At 47.0% G+C, this 23,073-nt stretch overlaps 1 protein-coding gene across 5 annotated transcripts in view; it reads left to right on the forward strand.

The window, feature by feature from the left end:
- Positions 1-499: 499 nt before the first annotated feature.
- ARHGEF7 (Rho guanine nucleotide exchange factor 7) overlaps positions 500-23,073 on the forward strand; it is a 116,346-nt gene continuing 93,772 nt past the window's right edge. For 2 of the 5 annotated variants that reach the window (XM_058019134.1, XM_058019135.1), the window contains exons 1-2: positions 553-758; positions 15,903-15,989. In XM_058019134.1, the coding sequence (XP_057875117.1) occupies positions 594-758; positions 15,903-15,989 (252 nt within the window). In that variant the 5' untranslated portion in view covers positions 553-593. Of the gene's footprint in view, positions 759-15,660; positions 15,813-15,902; positions 15,990-23,073 lie in introns of those variants that run through there. The other 3 variants (XM_058019137.1, XM_058019138.1, XM_058019136.1) reach the window with 2 other exon arrangements.

Consider the following 23,073-nt stretch of genomic DNA (forward strand, 5'->3'; position numbering starts at 1 on the left):
AGATGGCGTTGGTGCGGCCGGTGGGGCCGGAACGCGCTGCCGGTGCTCCCGGCAGAAGTAGATGGTCCGAAGCCGGTCTGCCCGAGCCTGGCGCCGAAGGCTTTGTAGGGGCTCGTTCTCTGCGTGACGGCGCCGTCCGAGGAGGAAACGAGGGCCCGGGGCATCCCGCAACTTTTCCCCGCGGCCGGCGGCGCCCGCGGCTCCGGCTCCCGCTCCCGCCCCGCTGCGCGCCCGCGGAGGCGCGGACCGCCCGCCAGGGGGCGCGCGCCGGCCGCCCCTGGGAGCGCGCAGCGGGCGCGGAGCGGAGCGCGGGTCTCCGCGGGCGCGCGGCCCCCGCCCGCCGCCGCTGCCAGTGATGTCATGGGGCGGCGGCGGCCGCGGCGGCGGCGGCGGCGGGGGGGGCGGCGGCGGGGGGGGCGGGGAGGAGGCGGCACTGCAGCTGCATGTGTCTGTAGCGGCGGGGCCGGGGCGTCGTCATCTGCATTCACATGGGGGCGGCGCCGCCGGCCTCCGCCTGAAGCCCCCGCCGGGGGAGACACAAAACCCACGCGAGGCGCGGGGCGCCGCGACCCCCGCCCGCCGCCGCCATCGCCATGAATTCGGCGGAGCAGACCGTTACGTGGCTGATCGCCCTGGGCGTGCTGGAGTCGCCCAAAAAGACCATCTCCGACCCCGAGGGCTTCCTTCAGTCCTCCCTGAAGGACGGCGTGGTGCTGTGCCGCCTGCTCGACCGCCTGCTCCCGGGCACCATAGACAAAGTAAGTGCCCGGCGGCCCCCGCCCCGCCGCCCTTTGTGCGGCCGGGCCCGCCGCCCCCGGCCCCGCCCGCGCCGCCCCCCGCGCCGGAGGGGGGACCCCGGGCCCGGAGAGGGCGGCGGGGGGCGCGGGGGGCGGAGCGGGGCCGGTCCCCCTCGGGCCGGGGAGAGCGGGGAGCGGCGGCCGGGCTGGAGGGGCTTCCCCCTGAGGGGCCACTGTTGTGCGAGTGCTGGACAAACGCTCCGCTCGCCAAAGCGGAGTCCTGGCTGTGCACGGGAGATGCGCTCATTTTGGGGGTGCGCTGTGGACCCTTCCTTGCATGCCACGAGCCGGCTGCAAAGTTATCTACGCAACTGCTGGAACAGCCGGTGCCTCACCTCGCTGGGGAGGTGATTCAGCTCATCCCTTCCAGCCTCTGAAGGACATTTTAGCGTTTGATGCTTAGTTTTCTTGAAGGCTGTTTTAGCGTTGTTTGGGTCCTTTTACTGTTCGGTAGCCTGTGGAAAAAAATCTCATCGTTTTTTTGGGGGGGCTGACAAAACGGGTTACAGCCCTAGTTTGCGTTGTGTTTGAAGAAAATGTACTCTGTCAGGTAACTTCTATGTGTTCTGTGTACGTACGTAATTCCTGTCGTAGCTCAGCCAGAGGGAGAGGGGTTTGGTTGTGCCTCCAAACTTGGGACAGTTCCGTTGTCTCACCTGACGTTCAATAACGTAGTGCACACAGGAGATCCACGTATCGGCAAAAAACTTTCCTCCTGTGCCAGTCTAAGGTAGTGAAGAGAAGATTGATGAAGGTCATCTGCTATGATGATGGGATGACTCCTTGCTTGAAAAAAAAACAACGTATTTTTCACCTTTTGCAGCTGGCTGAGCACTCCACTCGTTGGAGCCTGCTGACAGTGGGCTTTTGTTACCTTTTGTGGCTCTCTTTCAAGCAGTTCTCAGACCCACAAAGTTGTAACCAGTGCCTTGAGCTCAGCCGGACACTGGGCTGGGCTGTCCCCCTTGGTTCTTCAGTTTGCCACTCACTGGGGTTGTTACTGTTTTGTGTTGTGCTTTAGCGTGGAGGTCTTGGCTCTGGACTGGAGTCCCATTCTGCAGATGTAGTAGATCATTCCTGCCTCCCAAATCCGCAGGTACATTGGGAGGTTGTGTGGGGATATGGAAACCTCCCCGGAGCCCGCAGTGCTCTTGGCGGGCGATGGAAGGGATGAGAGCGGGCACAGTGTGTCAGTGGCTGTGTGGGTAACTCAGGGATCACTGTGGTGGCCTTGGGGCTAGCTGGGACAGCTGAAACCCCTGCCACTGCTGCTGCCAGCTTTCCCCACCACCATTTCCCCCTAAGTGGCTGTTCAGGCAGCTGAAGAGGATGTCGCTGCTCCCAAGGGACTGTAGTTTTGTGGAGGTGGTACATGAGGCGCAAACTGCTGTCCAGTGCACTGGGCTGCGGAGTGGGGCTACAGAGCAGGTAAATGTCCTGTTCTGCCGTCCGGGGTGACACGTGTGACGTGTGGCTGGGGGTAAGTGGGGGCTCCTCCGCCCAACTATCCACTGGCTCTGACAGGCTCCGCCCGTGCCTCCCTGTCTCCAGGCTCTTTTGCCTGGTGGCACCAAGCCCGAGGAGGGTTTTGGCAGCCTTTCCCACGCTGCTGCTCCAGGCACGCTCCCTGAGCACCTCTTGGGCTTTGGGTTCTGAGCTTTAGGGCAGGAAAGGTCCTTCCCCTTTGTGTAGATGTCAAGCCTAGTAAAAAGGGGTCCTGCACTCAATCTGGGAAAGAGGCTCTACCAAAAAACAAACAAAAGAGCATAACAGAAGTAAGTGTTAAAAGAGTGTTTCCCAACTTAGTGTGCTTCTCTGTTACAGTACAGTTTGGGACAGCTCGGTTATTGAATGAAGGGCTCTCTTTTCATCTCAGAGGAGCTGAGATGAACACCCCTCATTCTCAGGCAGGGGTCCCTTCACAGCACCCATATGCAGAGTAGGGTTGGCAGAGGCTCACAGCTGCCCACAGCCAGCAAGGACACCAGCCTGGGTGTGAGGAGCTGTCAGTGGGACTCACGGTGCAACAGTGTGGGGTTTTGCAGCAGGGCTGGGATGGCAGCGGGGCTGGGATGGCAGCAGTGGGGTTTGCAGCAGGGCTGGAATGGCAGCAGTGGGGTTTGCAGCGGGGCTGGGATGGCAGCAGGGCTGGGATGGCAGCAGTGTGGGGTTTGCAGCGGGGCTGGGATGGCAGCAGGGCTGGGATGGCAGCAGGGCTGGGATGGCAGCAGTGTGGGGTTTGCAGCAGGGCTGGGATGGCAGCAGGGCTGGGATGGCAGCAGGCTGGAATGGCAGCAGTGTGAGGTTTGCAGTGGGCTGGGATGGCAGCGGGGCTGGGATGGCAGCAGTGTGGGATGGCAGCAGGGCTGGAGGAACGCTGGCACCTCGCAGCCACCCAGCCCCAAGCTCGCCCCGCATCCTGCAGGGCGCTGGGACAGGGGGCTGCCCTGGACATCCCTGCTGGCCCTGGATGTCCATCCCTGTTAGTTGTAAGTCTGGGGAGAAATAGCGCTTTAAAAATTTTTTTAGGGGTATCTTTGGTTTTGTGAGGGTAACTGTTCTTATTTTCATGGGACATTCACAAAGCACTTTCTAATTCATAGATGTCTCTCAAACTCATTTTTCCATCTAACTTTGTAAATATTCTTTTTCTGTAGACTCAGAAGTTATAGTCCATACCTCTTTCATGTTCTCATCTATGTTATGTCTGAGCAGTTTCCGTGTTACTTTATTCTCTTTCTTTGTTTGTTGGTAAACAGATATAAAATTTACATCCTGTACTGCGCCATGGTATTTTTTCCAAGTCTTTTTGGCCACTACTTTTTGTTACTTTTTTTATACTGAGTGCATTTAAAATGTGAGCCTTTTTATTCCTTATTTGCCCTGAAAGTCTCTAGTTTAAACTGGACATTTTTGAAGTTTAAAAGATACAAGGATGTCCCACAGATGTAGACTGATCCAGTCCTTAAAATCATTTGAGATCATAACTTTCTATAAATATCTGACATCAGCAGACACTTTGAAGACTTACAGAGCTCATTTTTCTGTAAATACAAAATAGTAACTAAAACCAAAGAAAGCATTTAAAAAAATTTACAGAATATAAATATGAAGGAATGTTTATCAGCTTGGGGTTCTTTTAAAGATGTTTTCCAGAAAATGTTATAAATGTATTTCTTTTTTTCAAAAACTGATTAGAAAGAGGATTCAATATATGCAGGAATGTAGTAATACATTATTTGGCATTTTGTGCTTTTTAAAGCCTCTGGGTACCCTGAGAATAATTAGCAGGAGATTTTTAATAAATAAAGATTGTGCAACCATAAAAGGAATCAAGCGCTTGAAGGTCAAAGAACAGAATTTTCATAAGTCGATAAAACAAATTAGTGGGTTTCAAGGCTGGTTAGTATATTCTTTCTTTAGATTGCTGTGTATTTGTATACCAGCATTGCACAGAGCAACCTACAGAGCTTCTTGCCAGGAAGTTTTGGCTGAATTTGTTTACACTGCAATCATATTCTATCTTGAACAGGAAAGGACAGATATTAAATTGACTAGATTTCTCTAAGTCAGTATGAAAATACCTTGAACAGTAATGTTGTTACAGACTGTTCCTTTTTTTGGGCTCCCATTTAATGTCATAATCATCCCTTTGCACTTTGAAAGAGACCATGACAGGGTAAAACAAAATAGTTGGGTTAGGCAATGTGATGGTACTGCACAATAACCTTGTCCTGAACGCAGGAAATGAACAAAAGTGAGGGCAATTATTAAAAAGAAACAATGCAAAATCAACAAAACCGGGAACAGCTTCCCCCACCCTGTCCAAACCCAGCTGTCTTCGTTTTTTAAAGCGTGGAGATCTATGCTGAGACATGGTTAGTTGATTTGCTCCAAAAGATAGGGAATTGCTGAATTTAAGTAATTTGAATAAAAAAGCCATAATTTCAAGTTAGAGGGTTTCAGCCTTGTGTGGTAAAACTGAATTACTTTGATGGCAGGGAAGGGATCCCCGTGGAAGCATTGCAGTGCAGTTGTCTGCCGCTTAGATGCTTTTCCTCTCAGAGATCATTTTCCAAACAGATTCCTCCATCGCAGACCAGTTTGACCCACTTTCATCGTTGTAAACAGAGATCAGAACTGGAGCGGGAATTTTCCTTGTCATATGAGGCTTCGCGCTCCATTAAGTTTTGTTTGTAGTTTTTATTTTTGGTCAGCTGTTCGACAGAGAGCGTCGTTTTGAGGACGGCTCTGTTCTTTTTTTGGGGAGAGCGCAGAAGGCGCGTCGGGCAATGCGATGCCGCGGCCATTTGACAGCCCGCGGTGCCCCCGCTCGGCCCGGGCTGCGGGAGGGCTCGGCCGCGGCTGGCTCGGGGCTCGGAGCGGGGCACGGAGCGAGCGGGGTGTGCGGCTGGAGCCCCTGTGTCCGATGGAGCATCCCCAGGCGGTGCAGCGAGCACGGCGCTGAGCAGGGCAGGAGCTCTCGGCTGCGCGGGGGAGGCTGAGCCCACACCTCCGGCTGCTCCCGAGGTGGGAGACGGGCGGCACGGCCCCGGCAAAGCACACACAGCTCTCCCTCCTGCTGGATGAGGCCTGGTGCGTGGCCGAAAGGAAACGGCATCCCCATTCCCTGTGGGGGATTGGGTACCGGCGTTGACATTATTTTGGTTATTAATTGGGTAGTACCAGAGCTGATGGCAGCAAAGATTAAGATCTTTGTACAAATACATCATGCATCTGTATGATTCTCTTTTTAATGAGAGAGGTCTTTGGCTAAATGAGGCATTCTGAATTGTGATTTAGGAATAAATTAACCCTTTGTGATTCACAAGGCAAATTAATTGTTGTGTATGAGCACAAGCACTGAGGGTTTGGGCTGCCACATGTAGCAGCCATGTCACCAGCCTTGTCCCCATGATGAGCATGTGCCCCTAGGCTCAGGCAAAGGGAGATTTATGCTCACTTATCTCTCATTTCACTCATAAATATCAGGGCTAAGTATACTTCTCTCCTGTTGTGACAAGGTGTGACCTGAACATGATATTTCAAGTGTTGAACATGATATTTCACGTATTGAGAAGGAAGAAGAAAGGAAAGGTGTTTTGGACCCAGAGTTAATAACAAGTGACGATTTTTGTAGCCCAGTATATTTGCAAAGGTATATTCGCTGGCTGGGAGCTGAATGTGGAGCCCAGACAGAGCTTGAGAACATCCCAGCAGCAGTGCAGACGTTACTCCTAAGGTGGAAATTTCCAGGTGCTATTTGGCCCTGGACAACCAACATTTTGGAAGTTCTTCTGTCAGGATGTTCTCATCCTGAAGCCTTGGTGAGGCTGTTTGGGTCTGCCTGGCTGACCCCAAAGGCTGTTCTGCCTTTGCTCACTGAAATCTGTTGGGAAGGTATTATGGTGGCTGTGTGCAGCAGCAGCAGAAGGTCATCACAGGACAGGAAGCAAAATCTGCATTTCAATGTGCATATGCTCCCTTCCTTCAGCAAGAGTCCTCCCAGGTAGATTATTGTGCTTCTGGCAAGAATAATCCGTGCTGGACAGGTGTGCCTGCCATGGCTGTGTGCTCGGGGAATGCTGGTGTGTGTATGAGCACTGCTGCTGCTCCAGGGGGGAAGCACTGCAAGGACGAGAGCCTGGGCAAAAGTTATCCCAAACAAAGTCATTGGAGTGCTTTTTCCCTGAATACATGCTGTTCCCATCAGGGATACTGTGAGGGAGCTTTGTAGGATTCTTTGGTCCTGTTACAGACCTGTCATTGGCCGTGCTACTCCTACTGCCTTGTGAGAGCAGGGATTCAGGAATGCTTTGAAGGAGAATGCCCTTGCTTTTCCTGTCTGTGTACTGGCTCTGGAATTCTGGCAACTGGGATATTATCCAAAGAAATATGGTCTGCCTGTGCTCATTGAGGAAGCAGAGGACTTGTATCTATGTGCACTGCTTTCTTCCTTCAAAACCAGATTCTGTCAGTGCATAAAGATCTGGACTCAGTTAAATAAGGGTGTGCCAGATTCTGAGAAGAGGGGGCAATTAAGGAAACTGTTGGCGATTAAATTGTTTTTTGTGAGAAAACATGGAAAAATAATGTAGTTCTGCTGCTCTTACTCTCATTAATGCCTGTTCCACAGTTTTTATATGCTTTCTTTCTATGCCTGTACATAATATGGACAAGGAAAACATTAGCCCTCAGGTGCCCTACTACCCAGGCTATCCTCCAAATGCTGTGTGTGTGGAGAAATGGAAGCACTGTGGGGATGCCACCAGCACGCTCCCCTCTGGTTACACTGCATGCTAGTGGCTGGTGGCACCACACTGTTCAGCTGGAAATGTTTAAGGTTGTAATTCCAGCCTTAGAAAACTGGAAGTCTGGCTTTAAAGTTGAAGTTTGCAGACTAGGTATGTATGTAAGGGCTTTTATGGCTTTTATACATACACACATATATATATTTATATATTTATATATAGTACGCATATATATTATTAAAATCTGTTTATGAATCACTGAGGGGAATTCAATATACATCTTCCTTAAATAAAAATTTAAATTATTTGTTATTCAGTGGCTGTGATTTGAAGAGCTGTAACTTTAAAACATTTGAAGCATGACAGGGCTTGCAAAAATACTGTGAGCTGGCATCAATGAAGCAGTGTCTTGCACTTTGGCTGGCTGAGCTTTACTCCCTGATCCTCAGCCAGTGTGACACTTCTGCTCTCTCCCTCACTTTGCTGCCTAGAGCAAAGCCATTTTCTCTCCACATCTCTCAGTATGATGTGATTGCTGCCATTACCCACCACCAGAGTTATAGAACCATAGAATGGATTGAGTTGGAAGGGACCTTAAAGATCATCTAGTTCCAACAGCCCTGCCATGGGACACCTTCCACTGGACCAGGTTGCTCAAAACCCCATCCAGCCTGGCCTTGAACACTTCCAGGGATGGGGCACCCATGACTCATCTGGGCAGCTGTTTCAGTGCCTCAGCACTGTAATTGTGGTGGGGAGTTGAGCAGGGGTGGCCAGCTTCACCTGCAGGAGGTTTCCTTGGTGCCGCTCCTCATCACGGATCACTGACACCCCGTGGGCAGAGGCCCCTGTCCCCTCTTGGCCAATGAAACACTGCTTGGGTCTAAGTGCATTTAATACAGGTCTCCATTTTCCTGCTCTGCAGTGAGTGCTATTGGATGATGTTGGCAGCTTGCCCAGAAGAGAATCCATCCCTTCTGTAGGGCTTTGGTAGTCCTATGGAATATTTTCATGGGGTGGGGGGAGGGGGAGAGCAGTAAAAATCATATACCCCCCACTGGTGCAGCTGTGCTGTCAGAGAAGCGGTTTTGTTGGCTTTGTTAATGTCACTGGGGGAAGCGGTACTGTTAGACTGGCAGAGGAATTCCCTCTCTGGCATATGTTACATCCACACTGAGGAGCTTTGCCAGCATATCTAGCAGCAGAGCTCTCCCAGTGTAAACAAACCCTGAGTGATTGGACTCCTGAAGCCTGAGCTTGCGCTGCACCAGAACAGCGATGCTCCACAGCAAACACTGCAGGCTTTACGTGACAAGGGGGGCGAAACCCTTCCCCACCTGCCTTCCTTCACAGGGGAATCTTTGGCTCAGCTCCTGCCAAGCCCACACCTGGAGCTGCACTTCACCAGGCTTTTTTCACGTGCTGACTTCAGGGAAATACACATCTTCCTGTGGACACTTAACGCTGGCACCCCTGGAGCTCTGCAGCCTGAGGCTGAGGATGCTGCTTGGGATTGGGGTCAGTTGCATGCTAGTTGATTTCCTCTTTTTCTTTGAAATAGCAAGAAAATAAGCAAAGCCACAGGAATTAGGAATATTAGTTTTTAGCTTTTAGGAAGGAAGGGAAAGCAGATTACAGCTTCAGCTGCAGCCAGGCTCTCTTATGTGTGTGCATCACATCCTTCAGGCACACTCCCGTGCATGAGTTCTGGTAGGACTCCTGCCTAGCTCAGGCCACAGCACGGGGCCTTCAGGGCTCCTAATAGCAGTTGCAAAGACAGCTTGTAAGTTTTATGTGCATGGCATTCTCATTTTCTTAATGCTGTGCCAACCTATGTTTGCTGTCTGAAATATAAAAATTAGATGGAAACTTGAGACAACAAAAGTACCATATGGATTGCCCTGGTGCCCTTAGACTACAGGGCTTGTATCTTAGGGCTGGGTTAAAACCTGCTTCATGGAAGTCAGTTATAGACTTCCACAAAATCACAGAATCAGTCATGTTGGAAAAGACCTCTGAGATCACTGAGTCTTTGAGGGAACACCACCTTGTTATGTCGACCTTGGCACTAAGTACCCCATCCAGTCTTTCCTTAAACACCTCTAGGGAAGGTGACTCCACCACCTCCCTGGGCAGCCCATTCCAATGTTTAACCACCCATTCTGTGAAGAGAAGCCTCCTAGTGTCCAACCTGAACCTTCCCTGATGCAACTTGAGTCTATGTATGTTGATGGGAATTTAATCAGGGTCGAAGGGAAGTGGCAAAAGTACTTTACTTCTACTGCAAGGAAAAAGAAGTACTGTTTTCCTGAATATTATTTAATTCAGGTACATATCTGAAAAGATGAACTCAAACAGCTGAATCAGTTTTACAGAGTCATTTTTGGAGGGCAGATTAATGGAAAAAAGCAGCTCTAATTTTTGCATAAGGTCCCATTTATAAAGGCTGCCACAAGACCTGGCTGCCATTTTAACCAAACTACACATTTCATTTGCAAACTTAGCTGAACTTACATTTTGAGGGCTATCACACTAAAGAACTGAAGCAGCTAAAGCAGAACATTTGTGTGTTTGAATGTAGGTCACTGTTAATGATGGCTAGTCAGGCAGAGGAGCATTTCTGAATGTGTGCAGAGGAAAAAAATCAGAAGAGCTGGAGGAGTCTTCAGCCAACTAAAAGTGCTCCTTGCTTTAGATAGCACAGCAAAGTGGAGGTTGAGGGAGCACAGAGTGGTGGCTGAGGACTTGATGTGGCCTGTTGGGCAGTAAAGAAGAGGTGGTGGGTTACGTTTGTGTGGCTAAATGTGGGATTGCATTTGCTGGTTTGGAAGGTGGTGGTGTGTGGTCTGAGGTGGGAGAGATGGAAAGGTGGAATACAGGGACTGGTGTGGGGATGTAGGATGTAAAGCAGAGGAGTGTCAGATGTGGGGCTAGTCATGCTGGTGGCTTTGGAGTGAGGTGATGGGATCTAAGAGCTCCTTCTGTGGCTGTCACCAGTAGTGGTGTCCAAGGGCAAGAGGTTTGGGAACCTTTATGCTCTATTGTTAATAAAAAAATGGGCACTAACCACTTTTCAGGGAGTTCTTCCAAATGACACTCAAAGCACTCTTGTAAGTCTAGGAGATGACTGGAGTTTGGGACACTAAGTAGATTCCTGCTTTTACCTTCTGCTGTGTCTTGGTGTCTGGGTATCCTTTTCAGCAAATAAGAATTTTAGGGCATATCATAAGGCACTTCCCTTCCTCTTTGTATTGTATGCAGAGTCTAGGTGAGTTGTGGAAAGGTAAAATTTCAGCACATAAAAAAAATTTAGTGCATGACCTGTAGGAGCTTCAGTCTTTTGCTGGATCTAGCTCCTACTATCTATGTGTCTGTCTATCTGACTGCTTGCTGTGCTTTCAGAGCATGGGTTCCCTCAAGCCAAAATACAGGTGTGTAGTCCATGCTGACTGCTGTGCAGGTTATTATTGAAAAGTTTGTGGGTTGCAGGTTTTATAGGGTGGGAAAAGTCAGTGCTAAAGAGCTACAGTACTGCAGAAACTGTATCATGCTAAGGTCTGGGTCTCTGTCATGACACCTGATTTTAAACAGAGCTGCACTTTGTTGAGAATCCTGATCTGTGTTTTTAGTTTAGCTATAGCATCCTGCTAATGTGCCATCAGTAAGATGTGCAGTTCTTTAAGTGATTTGGCGCAAGTGCAGAGTGCTCCTTACTGGAGATGTGGAAGATGTGATCCTTAGAAGTGCAGCTGTGCCTCCTGCTGTCCTGGGAGGAGCAGGGGACTCCCATCTGCAGTCCTGTCAGCCCAGCTGCTCACTGACTGTGCAGGAAGTGCTGCACCTGCCACTGGTCCCCAGCAGTGGATGCTTCCTCGAGAAGCAGAGGATGTCTTCCTGTGTAGCTGTGTAGCCACTCTTTCTTTTCCATCCCCACAATCCCCAGGGGATTTGTGCCTCACAAATTTGTGCCCCACATTGGCAATTTGTGAGGGTCAGTGGTCTGGGACAGAGCAGGACACCCGAATGCTGAAGGGATGGGCCCTGCTGGGCATGGGTGCAGGTGCAGGCAGGAGGCAGCAGCTGGCAGGGAAGGAACCGGCAGGAGGTGTTGCACAGTTCATCTCCTGCAGCTTCACCGCCCAGGCTGGTGTGAGAATGGCCAGGCTTCCTCCTCATGATGCTTTTAATCTCATTTTTCCCCCTGAACACAAACCCTGGCAACAAATCCCAGCCTGTAGTGGTTGTGCAGGAGGTGTTTGCCCCATTGGAAGGTCAGTCGCCCTTGACCAGTCAAAGGGGTGGGAAGCAAGGGAAACACAGCTGCTGTGGGACTGAATGTGATCAATAGGAGCCTTTTGTTAGCTTTGCTGCATTGTGCAATTATGGTATTTTTACTGATTAGATTGTGGTAATGCTCTGTGTGTACAAGGTGCTCTGAAACATGGAAAGAGAACTGTTCTGTGCTGCAAGGGGAATCTGATATAAAAGGGTCCAGGAAGGATGAAAAGGATTTCCCCCTATTTAAGGGCTCAGTCTTTGAACTTCAGGCTCGAGCAGCCATACACCTGAACAGGATGTTTTTAAGTGTCTGCTGAACTTGGCTACTAGTTTGCAGCTAGTTTACATTTTCTATTGGTTTCTGCTTTCTAGTTACTGAGATAGTCTTCTTACATAGTAAACCCTGTTGTACTTATTATATGTTGTGCTAGATAAATGATTGATCTAACTTGCAGGTAGGAACTGTGTTCTTACTCACTCTACCTAGTAGATTGCAGTTTCTATATAAAGGCCTTGTACACTTCTCATTCTGTGACCCAGTTTGTCAACTTGTTCAGCAGTGAATGCAAGTAAACAGCTGATTTCCCATACATATAGCTGAAGATGTCTCCTACGTTTTATTAATCTCTCATGTTTACTTGAGAATCAAAGAACTGTGGGTTTGCTTGGTTATTTTAAAAATTTATTAATTATTATACACATTCCTTGCTTTTTTTCTTCATATAATTTCCCTGTCCAAGTGAAATAATAGTAGCCTTTTTCATTTTTTCTAAGACCACCCCGGTCATAACTTTTCCTGATGCAGCCTCTCTGCATTGCCCTTTTTTATTCACTTGTTATGTTGATTAAAACCATAGATTTAAACTGATCTAAAGGGGTGTAACATTTAGCTAGGTACCACCTATTTGCATTGCACATTGCTCCCCACCTTTTCTGGACAGTGGGAAATGTACTCTGCTCCTTGATAGCTACAGTGCATCACATAAGTGTCCTCATTGAACTAGCTGTGGTTTCTAGCACTGCTCCCCAAGAGATTAAATCTTAATCAGAACCTGTCCCTGAACCACAAAGAAGTGGTTTAAACAGTGGCTGCTCTGCATATTACCTTCCTCTCATCTCTTTGGATTCCACTGTGGCACTCTGGTCCCTAATTAAGAATCTGTCATGCCCCTCTGGAATCCCTGTCTTTTCTAATTACTATTAACCTTTTTTATTTGTATTACTAGAGCACACAGAGGTTCCAGCTGGACACTGAGGCCTCTTTGTACTAAGAGCTGTGGATACATATAAGAAGCAGACAACCCCCATTAATGAACCAATGGTCTTGGTCTATGATAGGAAAAGGATGAAGCAAATACTGGAGAGGAAAATACATAACCTCTTTATTTCACTGGCTTTGTGTACATGCAACCTACTTTAATAAAAAGTAGGTTGCATGTACACAAAGCCAGTGAAAGCTAAGCAATTTGGGAATATGACCCTACTTTTATATGTCCTTTGTCTCGCTACAGATTAGCTGTCTTTCAGGTGGACTAGGACTTACCTGCCTGTGGTCTGCTTGCATGATGTTCTGGTGCATTTTGAATAGTCTGAGGCTATAAATGTGATCTGTGTGAGAGGTCATGCTCCTGAGCTTCCTGTAACTATAAAGGATATCATGTACCATATATGTGATTTTATCACGGCCCTGGCCCACATAACTGCACTTCAACGTTCTGTCACAGGGCTGGTTTTGTTCCTCAGGTCCCTTACTGTGCTTCTCAGCTGGCTGTAGGAGAAGGTTATCAAAATCACATTAAGATTTTCCAGGTAAATAACGGGTTTGCTTCATTTTATGGGATCATTAATACTTTACATTTCTAGCAGAATGCAAATGCAAAGATATTTTTAAATTCTTTACCCATATGCTTCTGTCTTCTCTTGTATAAAAATGCTTGCAGCCACAGAGCTGAGAAAATGTACCCTGCTTCTTTTATAATTCCAAAATGTTTTCCCTTGTTTTGAAGGAAGAAATGACATTTCTAAAGATTTACTGTAACTTATTTTATTGTTTTGATTTTTAACTGAAAACATGCATTAGAGTGCTGGTGGGGCTAAGGTCTCAGTGGTGTACTTGGCATGTATTTAAAGCTTCTAGACCTGATAGGGAACAATTTGATGGGTTTGAGTTTTCTTTTCTTGTTGTTTCTTTAATCTTCAATTGAAAATTTTTGCCTTTCTCTAATCATGTCTCTCCTTACCCTCTCCCCTTTCTTCCCCCCAATCCCCCCTTTTTTTGGCCTCTTTTTTCCAGTTATTGTTCAGTTTTTTATGAATTATGTGCAGCCTCTTATGAGGTGGTAGTACATGTCTGGGTTTCTTAGAATTACTGAGTTTAATGTGTTGGAGACTTTGGGACATTTTGTGTTAATGTGGATTATATTATGAGACAAGACATTTGCTTCTTTTAAGAGAAACCTGGATTTACTGTGAATTCTTGGGAGACATTATTCATGTTTGAAGAGCAGAATAATGTTAAGGTTTCTCAGAATGAAAAGAGGCCTTGATGAACAAAGAAGAGAAAAAGGAAATGTTGGATACAAAAAAGAGACAATGAAGTAGCACATGTAAAAGGAGATAAACCCCAGTTATTATGCTAATAGTTTAAGATAAAACAGTTAAAAATTGTAATTATATCATTGTTGTGTAAATCTTAAGAACAAATAGGAGAGAGCATACTAGAAGCATCAACATGGCAAAAATTCCCAGCATCTTATTCTAACAAGGGATGTTGGCATGATAGCTTTAGATTTCTTACTAGAATTAAGAAATAAATTAATAGAGTAATCAAAAAGTGTTTCAAGGAAGAGACATGAAGATTGTGTTTCCAGGAGGGCTCTCTCACTTCTTGTGTCCTTCAAACTTACTGAATTTATCTTTTGGCCTGTAGTCCTTCCATAGGTCTTCTTTAGGAGTCCCTTTATGTTTTAGTGTATTAAAGGGTTATTCTTAAGCTACAGTGATTTATCATAGTACCAAACAATTTGAGGAGTTTGGAGGGGTGTGTGTATGTGCTCTTTTTTTGAGGAAAGAAAGATTCTTCAACTCATATCCTTACCAAATTCCTTGTATTACAGACTAGTGGCTTTCATTTAAGACTCACCTGAATTTTGTTTAGAAAATGATAGTGACTTGTGTTTTAAATTTCTTTGTGCCAGGCTCACCCTGTCATGCTGTCACATTTTTTTGGTATCAAAAATTACCTCTGTGGTAAGAATTCTGTATCAAAAAGTACCTCTGTGGGTCAGAGGTATCTTTGTGAGAAGACACTACCTTGGTTTCAGCTTGACAGAATGTTTGGAGTCAACCTTATGTGAAGTTCCCGGTGCTACGCAAGTGGATTGTGCTGTGAGTTTATGTAACCTTGGCACACACGCGTGTAACAAAACCTCCTGTGAGTGTAAGGCATGATCAAAGGCCGTGACACTGTGTGTTGCAACACCTCTGTTTCAGGCGGCTTGCCAGTGCACTTCTGTGCTAGGCTTCCCCCTTCTGACAGAGCCAGGTGTCCAGTTTGGGCAATGATTTGTTTGCTAAACTACGTGACAGAAATCAATGAATGTATTGTGAAACGACGCTTATGTGCACACAGAATTTAGTCAAACTATGGTAAGTTAAGCCACGTCCCTGAAGCTCTTGGGGCAGGCTGCTTTTCCGTGGAAGGGCTACACTTTGCTTTTGGGGTCTGCAGAGGTTGAGCTGAAGGCACCGTGAGTGCGGCTGCAGAGAGCGGACGGCTGCCTTGCCAAAAACTGTCTTAGATTCAGTCACGGTTTTCCTCTATGTGAACCTGTTTTTCCTCCGGGGTGAGAAGGGGCTGTTTAATACACCACAGATAAAGGTCGTTAATATCAGACCCTGGAATTGGTAGATTATTAACTCCGGGCGCTGGTATTTCCCGCGGAGGTCTTCGGAGCATTTCTGATATATTTCCCTTTAGCAAACCGACACCCAAGGGTGGACCGGAGCCACAACGAGGGCACGGCCGAGTCCTAGGGGCGGCACCGGCGTCCCGCGGCGGGCGCGTTGTGCCTGTCCCGAGCAGGGGCTGTCCCCGGCTGCCCGCTGGGCGCTCGCCCTGCAGCCAAACCCGCCACGGCACCGGGGTCTGTGCAGCAGCAATTTGAAAAATTCAGGAGCACGGCGCGGCGAGGCCCACAGCCGCTCCCGCCCGCAGCCGGGGCGGGGCTGGGCTGGGCTGGGCTGGGCCGAGCGAGGCTGGGCTGGGCCGAGCGGGGCCGCGCCTCCCTCATCCCTCCCTTCCTCCCTCCGCCCGCCCCGCCGGGGCAGAGCAACCCGCGACCGCGCCTGGCCGGGGCACCCCTGCCCGCGCTCCTGCCCGCCGCCCCCCGCCCTCGCACGCCATTTCCTGTGCTCCGTGTTTACTTCCCGGTTCACAGCCTCCAGTGGGAGCGATCGGCGCCGCTGCCTGCGGAGGGAGCGGGAGGTGAGGGGAGCGGCGGGTGGGGGACGCGGCTCCGGTGCGGCGCGGTCCCGTCTCCTCCCCGCGCTGAGCCGCCCGCCTCTTGTCTTGCAGGTGTACCCGGAGCCGCGGACGGAGGGCGAGTGCCTGAGCAACATCCGCGAGTTCCTGCGGGGCTGCGGTGCTTCCCTGCGCCTGGAGGTGAGTCGGGGCTGGGGGCGCCCGGCTCGGTCCCGGGGGCGGGGGGTTTCTCGCCCTCCCTTTGTGCCCGGGGACGCGGCTGACAAGATGGTGGCGGCCGCCCCTCCCCTGGCTGCGGGCCCGGGGGGCTGCGGGGAAGTCGGGGCTGCCGGGGCGCTGCCCGATGCGGCGCGGTGGCGGCCGCGCCCCGGCAGGGACCGCGTGGAAGGAGCGCTCGGGGAAGGGAAGGGAAGGGGCGCCCGTGGAGGGAAGGGAAGGGCCGCCCGTGGAAGGGCCGCGCCGCTGCTCGGGCAGGGCGCGCCCCGTCCCTGTGTCACTGCAGCCACGAGTGCCGGAGCCGGGGTTTGCCTGGCCCCGGGGCGCTTAAAACCGCTGCTGCTCCGTCCGAGTGAATTCTCGGTACGTATACATTGTGTCCGCTTTATTCGTGGAATCGCTTTGGAAGCGCAGCGGTCGGCTTAGAGAAATTAAGTTGCCTACAACCGAGCGAAATGCTAATTGAAGAAAATGGCAGGTGCTGTTTCTTCTATTTAAATTTGCGTTACATAAAAGCCCTGCAAACTGCCATCTTTTCCGAACGTGTGTTAGCAGGGTTGCAAATTAGGTTCTCGAATATTGCTGGTATATTTAGCTATAGCAAGTACATACTGCTGTCGAGTTTACTTGATGTTGGCGTGTGGGAAGAAACTGATGAGATTAAAAACAGGTTTAAGCTTCTCTGCATTGGGAAGTGAGAGGTATTGTCATATCAGTTCTTGGAGACATTCTTTTTGGGTGGAAAAATTGGTTTCTTGTGCTTCTGGACTTAAATTAATGTAGTGTTGCCTTAATTAATTTACAGGGTCTTATGGTACCTCTGGTCTTGCCTGTGATTTTGCCAGGCAGTAACTGAATGTCATTAAAAAAAGACTCTGATTGCCTTCCTGAGGCCTCTAAACAGTGAAGTATCATTAGTGAAATACATGATACTTGCAGGACTTGCCCTTTATCTTAGGTTCCCTCATGGATAAAGATGGAAATTAAGACTGCTTTTAGCACTCCTCTTGTGAGTAAGCCCTTACATTTTTACCTTTCTTCCCTTCTCCCTGCCAAATACATAGAAAATCCCTTAGGATTTCTTGGGAGTAAAACCAAATTAAGTTCTGAAATACTCAGAAACCAGGTTTTGGGGTTAACAGTGCATTATGTCAAGCATTCTTTTTGCTTTGAAACAGTTGTCATGCCCATTTGTCTTTTCTAGGGCCACATTGAGCTTTTCATGCTTTGAAAATTCATGGGTGTGAGCAGATCCGAACTTCAGCTGGTAGATATTCATGAACTGGGGAGGAGGTACTTCTGATCTCAATGCAGAAATACATTGAGTGTTGTAAATGTTAAAGAGGGGGAAAATGGCATTAATATAGTCTCCTCCCCTTTGCTAATTTCCTTTATCAGGTCTCTCACAAAGCTTGAAGCCATTGCAATTGTGACAGGCTGGGAATAGTTACAGTGTTACAGTTTTGTCTCTTCTAGTTGCAAAAAGCTTTTGTCAGCTCTTTTCCTTGGGGTGCCGAGAAAACGAAGAAAAATGATTGAAAGAAAAGATAATTTTGCTGAGAGCCTGAGTATCTTTGGGAATAGTCAAATTGTTAACCTGGCCTCAGGGGCTTCTCAGCAAGAGTGCCGGAAACACCTTTCTTAGTGGAGGTAACTGGCAGCAGTGGCTTCCAGCTCAGCATGTTGGAACAGGAATTACTCCCAAGCTACCAGAGGGTTCAGAAGCTGGCAAGAAGGGGCACAAATGCTTGGGCTTGTGGAGCTCTTGTGTGTGTATTTATGGTTTGTACGTTGTCTGTTCCCTGTTGTTTTCTCATTAATTTTTCCAAGCCCCTAACTGTGGCCAAAGATGAGAGCAATGGCAGCCTGGATTCACCCAGGGAGTAGCTGGCAGGGCCTGCTGGCCATCCGCTGCTCCTGGGCTCTTTCCCCTCCCTCTGTTAACAAGGTGTGAGTCAGCCCTGGAGAATCTGAGCCTTCCTCACCGTGGGAACTGGGGAGATGCCACAGCTCCCTGTGCAGGGTCTGTGTAATGCTTCCTGAGCCTCAGCCAGGGGGTAGGGATTGTGTTGAGCACAGAGTGTGAGGAGCATCTCTGCAACCGCTTTAGGGGATATTGTCAGAGAGGGCAGATGAGCTAACAAGGAGTTAGTGGTGAGTACAAATATTTGACAAAGGGTTAGATGTGTATCTGGTATCTTAAATACTAGAAACATTTGGACAATATGGGTATCAGAGGAAGCTCTAGGGTGGTGTGGGGAGATGTGACATTATTCTGTGCACTAATGTAGTACTTTTCCTAATAAGTATTCCACCTTATGTGGAGATTTTTCTGACTTATAAGGGTTGTGCTTGAGCCTTACATTGAATGTGAATTATATGTAGTTAGATCAGATGATTTCTTTGTGTGTGATTTTGTGAGCCTGCTGAAAGCGTGGTAGTGGTCAGCCCAAGATCAGCATTGCACAAGCACTTTTTGCTCCCAGATCTGAGCTCATCTTGGAAGCAGTGGTGGTGTGTTTTTATGAAGCCATTTTAGAGCTCCTTGCCTTGCTGGAGCTCTGTAGGTCTCCAGTTTAGGGGACTTTGTTACAGCCTGGTTGAGAATTTGATAAACTGCTGTGGTTAATGGAAAGCTGCACAGCAGTAGATGGCTTCTTAGAGATGCTTTCATCTGCAGATCCCTTTTTTAGAGGATGTGATAACTTTGGTTGCTTTCCTACATGTAAAATAAGGGGCAGAGATGAGAAAATCTGTTGGTTTGGAAAAGTGCTGCTGTCTAAAAGTTGTTCTTGTTTTCTTCCTCTTGCTTCCCAGTAAGGTTGGGTTGTTAGAAAGATAATAAAACATTCAGAAAGGGTATTTCAAATTCTAATGAGGAGGATTGCTGTTCCTCAGAGGAAACCAATGGCTCCCTTCCCACACCCCCCAGTATTTTTTGATATTTAAGTTTTCCATAGAAAAGAGAATACTTAATTTGGAGCTTGCAGCAATCTTTGTACAGCAAAGCATAATTCCAGAAATAACCAGAGGAATGTGCTGCAAATATTGGGTTTTAAAAATTATTTTTAACACAGTTTTCTTGTATGCGGATACAAGGAACTGAGACCCATTAATGAAAAAATGTTCCTAAGACCTCCACCAGGGACTGAATTTCCATATTTTTTCCCTTCTGAAAGCCATTAGTGCATCCTTAGAATAATTGTGGTGTTGAGTAGTTTATTCTACTTTGAGCCTTCAGTGCTGTTGCTGAATGTCTGTATAGATGGAGGGGACTGTACAACAGCCACTTGTGTTATCAGTTCACATCTTACTGTGCACCTTTTCCTTAGGCAAATGGGATATTTGTTAGCTACTGTTCTTGCTATTTTTGCTTTAAAGGCTGTTTTCTCACCCAGTTGTCTCTTTGGGTGGGAAGACATTTAACTGTACTCCCTTCTGAGGAGCATGACCTGCTTTTCCAAACGGGGTCCTAGATACTTATTGTACCTGAGGGGCTCAGTTCTAGAAGAATGTGGGTGGATATGTATAGGTAAGAAGGAATTCACTGCAGGTATATCTTTCACAGAAATCTTGCAAAGGAGAGAAAAATGAAAAAGTGATGGCTTATTTCTACCTAAGCCCTAGCAAGTTTTGCCATTGTGATTATCTTGTGCCTGTGTCATGTTACTCTGGTTTTGTTTTCTTTCAAAGGAGCTTGAGCTTCCTGAATATAATGCTGTCTTTTCTTGTTCTATGACCAGAGCTGTTTGACAGCTTGCATTTGCCCTGGAGAAATCATGGTATAGTTCAACAGCAGTGAAGTTTGTTGGGGGAGCAGTTGAATGTAGAATAATAAACAAAAATAGGTTAATGGAAAACCATGTTAGTATCTGCTGTTTAAAGGGCAGAATGTTTGACATATCCTGTGAACAATGCCACAGTCTGTGTGATCAAATTCCATAAGTAGCATCTTGCAGGGTTTTTTTTTGCTGGCTTTCATAAAATAAAAGATTAATGCTTGCTTATCTGAATGTTAACAGGTTTCTTAGCTCAAAAATATTTTGTATTTTTGACTTCTTTACTGATGGATGAGATAGCAACTGCTCAATGGAAAAAGGCAAGCCATGGATCTGAGAACCCTTTCTCTGCCTGCTAAGAGACCTGCTTGCCTCTAGGATTCAAGGATGGTCATTTTATTACAGAGGCAGCAATGCCAAGCCGAGGAGTTTATTTCTATAATAAACTAACCAAAGAAGAAATGAAGCAAACCTGGCAGTCTTACACAGTGTGAGATCCTGTGCATGTGTATTATAAAATCTCTTGAACAAGAGGGATTTGCCCTTAAGGTTCAGAACACTGCATGCAAATTTGTAAAATAAAATTCATAGCACTCAAGATTTAATCAAGATATACAAATGCCTGTAAATGGCTATAATGGAGCTCCAGCCTTGGGGAAAAGTTTGTGAGGGGTGCCAGTGTCACTCTGTTAGAGCAGGTAATGTAGGGGAGCAAGGGAACCTGTCTGTCTTCTTCCCTCACACCCACACCTAACACAGCAGTTCATCTGTTAGGTGATGCTTCTTTCCCCTGAGCCTTGACCACTTCTTTAGATCATTATGGCTACAATCCTACTGCCAGTGTGGACTTGGAAAGGTGTTCTGCTGGTTCACTCTCAAAGACTTACTTGTATAAGGAAGATGTAGAGCAGTGCTGCTAATGTGGATGGACTTGGCTGACATTCACTTGTCGGTGAATTAGGAATAAGTAGGTTTCTAGTACTGAAGACCTTCATGCCAGTCTTAGGATGATGATACAGAAATTAAATCATCTACGTATCCTTTCAGCCCTTGTTCAGACTATGATCTTTATTTTGTCAAGAACAATATTCCTTAGATTTGCTCCTGGGTTTATTCCAACATAATGTCTTTCTATCCCAGAAGGTGTGCTGCCAAATGCCTTCATAATTCTTAAATGTCATAAACATTTTCCAGAATTTCAATGTTTTAGAGTTACCATTCTTTGCTTATGGACTGCACATTGTGAAGTTTTATTTCGAGGCAGAGATTTTATTGGTATATTTTTCAAAGGGGAAAAGTGGTACCTTTTAATTAAGATGTGTTTACTGTATTCCTTCCCCCCAACTCCCACTCTGATTTCTACTTGTTCACTAAACTATTCTGAATATATTTTGGATATCACTTACAGCAAAGTGCTGTGTGTCTCTGCAACTTCTCTTGTATGTACAGATCTCTGACATGTGACTGCTTCTCTCTCTCTCTCACACATCCTTAGTTTCTATCCTTTTTCTCACGTGTAAATGTGTTTTTAAGACAGGGAGATGCTGTTGTTTAACTTATTTACGTTATTTTCATAAGCATGGCTTCTTGTGATAGAGAGAATTTTTATGATGGACAGAGTGGCAGGCCTAAGACTGAGACTGTGTTTCGTGTATTTATCAATCCTTTGTATTCCTATGGAAGAGAAGTCTTTGAATACTACTTTAAGGGTGCCTTTCAGATAGAATGGTGGAAAAACAGTATTTTTTTTTTCTGATATTAACCCAGTTCCTCATCTTGTATACCATTTGTGCATAATGTCATGCTAGCTGAGAGGGTGACACAGAGGCAGGAACATATGGCATTGGGCAGGGAGGAATGGTAGTATCAGAAACTGTTACAGTTTTACTTAGTAAAACCCAGTCTGAAACACAAATGTGCATGGTAGCTTTTCAAATCCTTACATGATTCCCTTTTCACTTAAACCTTCCTGCTCCTTCTGTGAGAATTAATCTTGTGTGAGCTTGTTGCATCAGCAGTAGCATGATATTGTGCTATCACCTGCTGAATAAAGTGTGTCCAGTGGCTTTCATTAAAGAGAAGAATGAAGCTCCTTACTGGGGTACAGGTTCAAAGGCACCTGATACACGATAATTTTAAAAGACTTAGAAGAAAGCTATCAAGTAACAAAAGTGGATACTTAGAAGAAAGCTATCAAGTAACAAAAGTGGATTACAAGGGTGTCTTTGTAATGAATAATGTAACAAATAGTGCTAGTATTTTTTTTAATGTGCTAGTATGTTTGTTTTTTTGGTTTTTTTTTGAATTAGACCATGAATATTTTAATTCCTGCCAGTTCTTTTGTATTGCCTGATTTGTGGTACTGTGAACACAAACATGTAAGACAGCGTGCATATAGAGACTGGCACAATGGATCTATCATGGGTGCAGATTTCCTTTCTTTGCTGCATGAAGCAAATTTGAGGGAGAGTCTAACGTGTCAGAATACATCCAAAATGTTTCAGTCATGTCTTGGTGGTCAGCATGTACAAGGCAAGTTGCAGTAAACATTAAGTAGTCCTCCTAGTTTAGGCTGAGATTGAGTTAATTTTATTCCTAGAAGCTGGTATAGTGCTGAATTTTGGATTTAGAATGAGAATAATGTTAGTAACTCACTGTTTTGTTGTTTCTGAGCAGTGCTTACAGTAAAGCAAGGACTGTTTAGATTTTTGTGCTGTCCTGCCAGGGAGGAGATTGGTGGACAGGAGGTTGGAAGGGGACCCAGCCAGGACAGGGGATCCCAGCTGACCAGAGGGACATCCCACAGCGTGTGGTGTCATGCTCAGCACTCAGACTGGGCGGGGGTGACCGGGGGGTGTCCACCTGCTGTTCCTGACTGCTGGCTGGGCCCTGGTCAGCAGGTGCTTGTGCATCACATTTTTTCTATACTCCCTTATCATTGTTATTTTCTCTTCCTTTTCTGCCATATTAAACTGCTTTTGTCATAACCTATGAATTTAACCTTTCTGTCCAATTCTGTCCCCTATCCCGTTTGTTGGGGGGTGGGCTGGGGATGAGTGAGTGAGTGAATGACTCAGTGCTGTTCAGCTGCCTGCCTGGCCAAACCACAGCACTGGGATAGATCTGTTCAGAGCAGTTTTGCAAATGAGTTGCTCTGTGCTTTGGGAGAGGCTTCTGTGTAACTGCTTCATTTGTGGTGTTTCTTTGGATCTTGAGAATAAAATGAACCTTCATCTAGCAATTAAAATGTATTGTACTATTAATAGAGA

The sequence above is a fragment of the Melospiza georgiana genome, chromosome 2, assembly GCF_028018845.1.
Source record: "Melospiza georgiana isolate bMelGeo1 chromosome 2, bMelGeo1.pri, whole genome shotgun sequence".
Taxonomy (NCBI): Eukaryota; Metazoa; Chordata; class Aves; order Passeriformes; family Passerellidae; genus Melospiza; species Melospiza georgiana.